At 50.0% G+C, this 6,000-nt stretch overlaps 1 protein-coding gene across 5 annotated transcripts in view; it reads left to right on the top strand.

Annotated features, from left to right (window-relative positions):
- Positions 1-3,286: 3,286 nt before the first annotated feature.
- Positions 3,287-6,000, top strand: part of Usp3 (ubiquitin specific peptidase 3) — a 78,510-nt gene continuing 75,796 nt past the window's right edge. For 3 of the 5 annotated variants that reach the window (NM_001302122.1, NM_001302116.1, NM_144937.4), the window contains exon 1: positions 3,320-3,651. Coding sequence is in view for 3 of the 5 variants with exons in the window: in NM_001302116.1 (NP_001289045.1) it covers positions 3,561-3,651 (91 nt within the window). In the remaining 2 variants the exon portion in view is untranslated. The other 2 variants (XM_011242729.3, XM_006511110.4) reach the window with 2 other exon arrangements.

Below are 6,000 nucleotides of genomic sequence, written 5' to 3'. Positions count from 1 at the left end.
TTAACAATACTTTCTAGTCCCCAGTGGTCTAACTTTAGTTTTTCTAAAAAGGGCTTTGGCTTCTAGAAACATTACTATGGTAAATAATTAAACCAGTATGTTGTGTATTTCCAGGGAGCCTTGCCTGAACAGGGATAGTTAAACTTTTCCCCAGGACCTAATCAATCTTGGTAATTGGTACTTGAGGGCCATGGATCCAAGATGTTACAAGTCTAATGTTTTAGAAGGGTTTCAGTAACCTCAAGATGTTTTCCTCACCATAGTTTCCATGTAATTAGAACCCCCTTTCCCTCTTTTCCTCCCTTCCCAATGCACATAAAGATAGTAACGGCGGAATTGTGCATGGCTCCCTTGTACAATGTGCACACTTTAAAAACAGGCCCACCCCTTCTGGAGGGTTTTAAGCTGAAACTCTGATTCTAATGCACCTTTTCAGGCAGCTGGGCAGCATGTCCCTGGCAGCTGCCAAGCATAGCAGAGTGGGGGTGGGGTGCTGGAGGCTAGTGCATCACCTTCAGGGGTGCTGGTATGTAAGTAAGCCTTTGGTGTTCTTTGGTGCCAAAGGGATGCCGGCCAAGAAGAAGAAGCAAGCATTGTATTAAAAGCAGCTGCAGGAGCCAGGGGTTTGAAAAGGCAGATTTCCCAGTGTACCCTGTGGTCTTCCCACATTTGACACATTTACTCACTGCGGTAAATTTATTTTAGTTTTCTGTGATAACTTTCAAAGACATAGGAAAATTCAGTTTTAGGGTTGCAAGTGAAAGCCCCTCTGACCCAGTTTCTTTGGGTTCCCTGTTAGAATTTGTTCTCTGAGGGACAACTGTCATCAGGGGTGACTAAATTAGGGCTCCAGCTCCAATTTAAAAACAAAAACAAAAAACCTCTGAGAGAATACACTAATAAAAATTGTAACATTGTTTCTTTAGCAGTTTACACCTTACAAGGTACTTTTCACTTTCCTTTTAAAATGATCAACTCAGAACTGAAGGCTAATGTAGTTATCACTTCATAGATTCTGGATGTGTGCTCTGCCTTGATTGAGCCCACTTCTTAAGCTCCTCTCGTCCTGGATCTCGAGATCCACCCCTTACTCATTCATTCACTGATGGATGTTCTCCAGGTTCTACATATATTGTTAGAAATAAAGCAGGAAACCGGGCAGTGGTGGCGAGTGCCTTTAATCCCAGCACTTGAGAGGCAGAGAGTTCGAGGCCACCCTGGTCTACAGAGTGAGTTCCAGGACAGCCAGGGCTACACAGAGAAACCCTGTCTTGAAAAACCAAAAAAAAAAAAAAAAAAAAAAAGGCAGGAAACCAGGCAGACTTGTTTGCTACCTTATGGCTCTCCAAGAGGAAAACAGACATTAAACAAATAATTACATACATACAAGAAGACAAGAAGAGTGTTTTTGAAAGGTCCTGTAGGGGTAGTCAGCACAGCTCTCACAACACCCTGGGAGGTAACCTGGGGCTGGAGAAGAGTCAGGAAAGGCCTCTGGTAGGAGGTAGGAAGTGATGTTATGTGAGGTCTAGGGGATTTGAAAAACGTTTCTCAGAGGTTGAAAAGAACTACATACTAGTAGGAAAGACAGCGTGGGTCAGGCTCCACACTGAATGAGGGGCTGTGGGTTCACTGAATGAGGGTCAGTGCCCAGAGGACTCTGAGAAGGTTGCTTGAGAAAGACTTGTGAAACAAATAGATGGAAGAGACTGAATAGGGTTCAGATACTGTTTATTCTCCTCTCTCGTCCCAAGGAAGCAGTCATCTCCTTTTTTTTTTTTTTAATAAGAAAAACAAACCTTATCTGTTAATTACTACAGGTTAGGAATTCACACAGATAAGTACTGTTTTGCCAGTGGATAGGCGAGGAAAAAGAGTCGAGAGGACTAGCTAAGGTTTGCCATGAAGTACCTGCCAGAGCTGATCTGAACAACTTTCCACAATTTCTCACCATCAAAACCCGTCCAAGCCTTGTTTTGACAGCAATCATATACAACTTGGGGAAGTGGTAGAGTTGCTTGGACTGAGGAATCTGAAATACCACCCTGGGCAGAGATGTCCTAGGTGGGTGGACACTATCAGGCAGAAGGCTACAGGGTGCAGTAGTGGGGTGTACGGAAGTGGCTTAAGGGGTGCTAGAGGCGTGCACTTCAGGGAGGTGCCCAGTGCTAACTAACCACTATCCGGCCCAGCCAGTTAATCATTTCCTGACCTTTCCTTTCCTGCCCCATGGATTGGCACATTGTTCTTCCCTCTCCACTTGCTTGTCAGGGGATGAAGGAAAGAAGCCCCTTTACCAGGTTAAACACCACCAACCAAACAAAGAAAGAAAGCCCAACTTTGGAGGCTAGATTTGTGGGAGCCCCAGATATCCTCAAGGCAGAGAATGTGAGGTGGCAGGCTCTCTACCTCTAGACGCTCCTCCTGTCTTCTTCACTTCTTTCTAGAGAGAGATTTGAAGCGGGGGGGGGGGGGGTGCGGGGGTCCAATCTTCCTAAAGCAAATTATACTCTTGGTTTCACTTTTTGTTAAAAAGGGGACCGTAGCAGCAGCTTGAGAGGGTGTTTTGAGGATTAAATGAGGTGTGGTATGCAAAGTGCCTGGCTGGGAGCCAGGTGGGCTTCTAACAAATGTTACACTGCCTCTTTTTATTACCTAGCACCCGCGACCTTGTACAGCAAACTGGATTATTTCGTTCAACTTCAAGAGGTATAGGTATGAAAATACCCACAATGGGCAGGAGATATCAGTGAGTCATAACGGCATGGCGTGGACCCCGAACACAGGCGTTCCGGTGGGCCCAGCCGTGCAGTATCCCGGTGACACACTCAGGCCAGAGTTCAGAACTCAGAACAGTTCCGGACCCCGCCTGCTACCGGGAGAACACGAAAGTCAGGACTGTTCTGGGCTCTTTGCAGCCGGCTGGGCCATCGAGGGCCACGCCCCAAAAGTCTGTTTCTTCCTGTGTAAAATGGGGCTTCAATGCACGTCGGTGTGAGTGGTTTTCATTTTCCGTACTCTTTGCGGTGTGGTCACATATTCTACCTCGCTGTTGTAGCCAACTCACTGCAGTAGAAGCAGCGGTCCCGACCGCTCTGCCCCGGATGAGTACCCACACTTGTCGGGTTCCCAAGAATCGGCTGCAGCGGCCGGGGGCAGATTTCGGAAAGTCACTTCACATCCCCGTAGGACTTTACACTAGCTGCTAGCACTGGGTGAGCACCAATGCCCCGCCCACTGACTAGTGTGGGGGCGGGGCCCGGGCTGGCCTGGGGGCGTAACCAGCAGGGTGGGCGGGGCCGCCGGAGAAGGCGGAAGCCTACTGTCCCTGGGCGGCGGCAGAACCAGGAGTCCGGATTTTCACGTTCTCCGGAGCGGGGCGCCGGGAGACGGCGGATGGCAAAACCCGGCGCCCGGAAGCCCTTGCTTTCTTTGACGCAAAGGCTCGGGACCCAGAAGCCGCCGTCTGCCCAGTGCCGGGTCAGAAGCGACCCCAGACGGAGCCTCTGAAGTCCCTCCGCCCCAGAGCCTCGGCTGTCCCCGCCGCCGTCCTCGTGGCCATGGAGTGTCCGCACCTCAGCTCCAGCGTCTGCATCGCCCCGGACTCAGCCAAGTTCCCCAACGGCTCCCCGTCGTCCTGGTGCTGCAGCGGTGAGTGCGGCTCTGGGGCTGGCCGGCCGCGCACCCGAGGTCCCGGCTCTGGCCCGGGCCTTGCCGTCGAAGGGCCGCGGGTGCGGGGCAGCGCGCGGCCTCGTTGGGGGGGGGGGGAGGCTGAGGGGAGCAAGCGGGCCCGGCGCGCGGGGCGAGGGGACGCGGCGCGGCGCGGCGGGCGCGGTGGCGGCTCCTTTGTTTCGCGCGGCCCGACGGCCGGGCCGGCTGAGGAGAGGCCCGCGGGGGCCTGAGGCGAGCGCGCAGCGGCGGGATGACGCGGCGGCTCGCACCCCAAGGCTCCGCGAACCTAAGGGCCGGCTCCGCGCGCGGCCGCACGTGTGGCGGGGTCGGGCTCGCGGTCCCCCGTGGGCCGGACAGGCAAAGCGCCGCTCTGCGGGCGCAGCTTTGTCTGGACTGCCGGCGCGCGAGCCCCTTTGGGTTGCGTTTCCTCGGGTTCCCACAGGCTCCTGCCTCCCCCGCAGCCCCTGAGCGGACTGCGCTGGGGGCTGCTCACCTCGGAGTCTCTCTTCAGCCTGTGAGGGTGAAGTTTGAAAACAGGCTGCGGGCTCCGAAAGCTCCGGAGAAGGCAGCCAACAGCTGCTTTGGAGGGGCGGCTCGAGGTTGGGTGTTTTGGGTTTTTTTGTTTTTTTTTGTTTTGCCTTTCGAAGATTGTTCCGAGGCAGTTTTTCGGGTTGGCAGGGATTTCGTTGGGAATTCCCGAGTGCGTGTAAGACACTTCGTAGGTTTATGTTATGCCTTCGAGTTGCTTAAGCGTTAACTCCTTCTGCTTCCTTGGAAGCCCCGGTGCCCTCTCATTGTCTGCCGGGACTTAAGGTCGGACGGGCCACCCGGCTTTGATTACTTCCTGGTAGGGCCCTGGTGCCGACGCTGGTCTTTGTTTATGAGCTTTAAGATTATCACTGGCAGCTTGGGCTGTAGTGTAAAATGTGAATCGTGTGCATCAGAAATCAAGTTCATCTGCAAGGCTGAAAAGACGGTGGGACGATTCAGCAGAGTGGTCTTTCAGCCTGGGTTGGATTGGAGCTAGGAAGGTAGTTTAGGGACTGCTTTAATACTTTTGACGTACTACTTCTTCAAAGGGGATTATATTCTTGAAGCAAAATATACGGGGTAACACAAGGAAAACTGTCCTCCAGGATAAGGAATAGAAATAACTGCAGTTTTCTGGAGCTCCAAGACTTGGTGTCTTGCTTACCTTTGTAAAGTCAGGTGTCTTTCTTCTGTTCTGCATGAAGCCTTTAAAGATTAATAAGTTAATTGGTTTCACAGGACAGTATTGCAGTTCCTTTGGTTTGTGAGACTGGGTTTCTATGATAGCCCAGGGTGACCTAGAATTTATAATTTTCCTCTCTCAGCCCTTGGAGTGCTGGGATTATAGGCATGTGCTACCCCTTCTGGGCCAGTATTGCAGTTCTTTGTGGGAGTGCAGAACTTGTGTGAATGGGTCTTACCTGTAAATACATCTTCAACAGTGAGTCTTGAGCTTGGAACATAACACTACCAACAACAGGCCAGTCCATGTGGTCTGTTAGTTCATTAGCTGTAGCTGTGGGGCTATAGTTGAATTTTCTCAAGAGAGATTTGTCACACACACACACACACACACACACACCCTCTCACTAGGAAAAGCTTACACCTCACAAGGAATGGGGCACTTCTTGTTCATCTGTAGTCAACTACAGGGATTCCGAGATGGGTGTATCAATACAAGCCTAATTTTTTTTCTATGTAAAATTATATCAAACTTAGAAATGGCTTCACTGTGCACATGCATCTAAAAAAATTATGCAAGTGGCAGGTATCCTGTTGTGAGTCAGTCTTGCCTCCATCAGTTAGGGAGTCCACTTTGGGGAAAAGAGACAGCAAATGAAGCCCCTCTTGAGGAATTCAGCACATTAAAATGGAGCATAACTGGGAGACTTGTGCTGAAAACAAGAACAAATTAGTAATGGAAGGGTGATTTCTTTACAACGTGCAGTAAATGGTTGCCTCTGACCCTGTTTTGGAAGGATGGGTCTAATCACTTGCATTTATAGTACTAATAAAGCTAGTTTCACAACTCAGTGGGTGTTTTTTTTTTTTTTTTTCTATCTCAGGCTTATTTCATAATGGCCTCCTATTTTAACCTGTTGGCATCCCTTCATTGGTACAATCAAATATTATTGTATAAAGCTTGATCTTGTTCTTGCCTGTCTGTAGTTTCAGTAATTAAATGATTGGTAAATCTGTGATCCCTTAACCAACTAACTCATCATCTTGGAGTGTTATGTATTCTGGCTTTTATTTTTCTTCAACAATCCTGTATGTATGTAGGTAGGTATGTATGTA

This window comes from Mus musculus, chromosome 9, assembly GCF_000001635.26.
Source record: "Mus musculus strain C57BL/6J chromosome 9, GRCm38.p6 C57BL/6J".
Taxonomy (NCBI): domain Eukaryota; kingdom Metazoa; phylum Chordata; class Mammalia; order Rodentia; family Muridae; genus Mus; species Mus musculus.
Note: the sequence above shows the minus strand (reverse complement) of the source record. Positions and strands in the feature narration are given on the sequence as shown.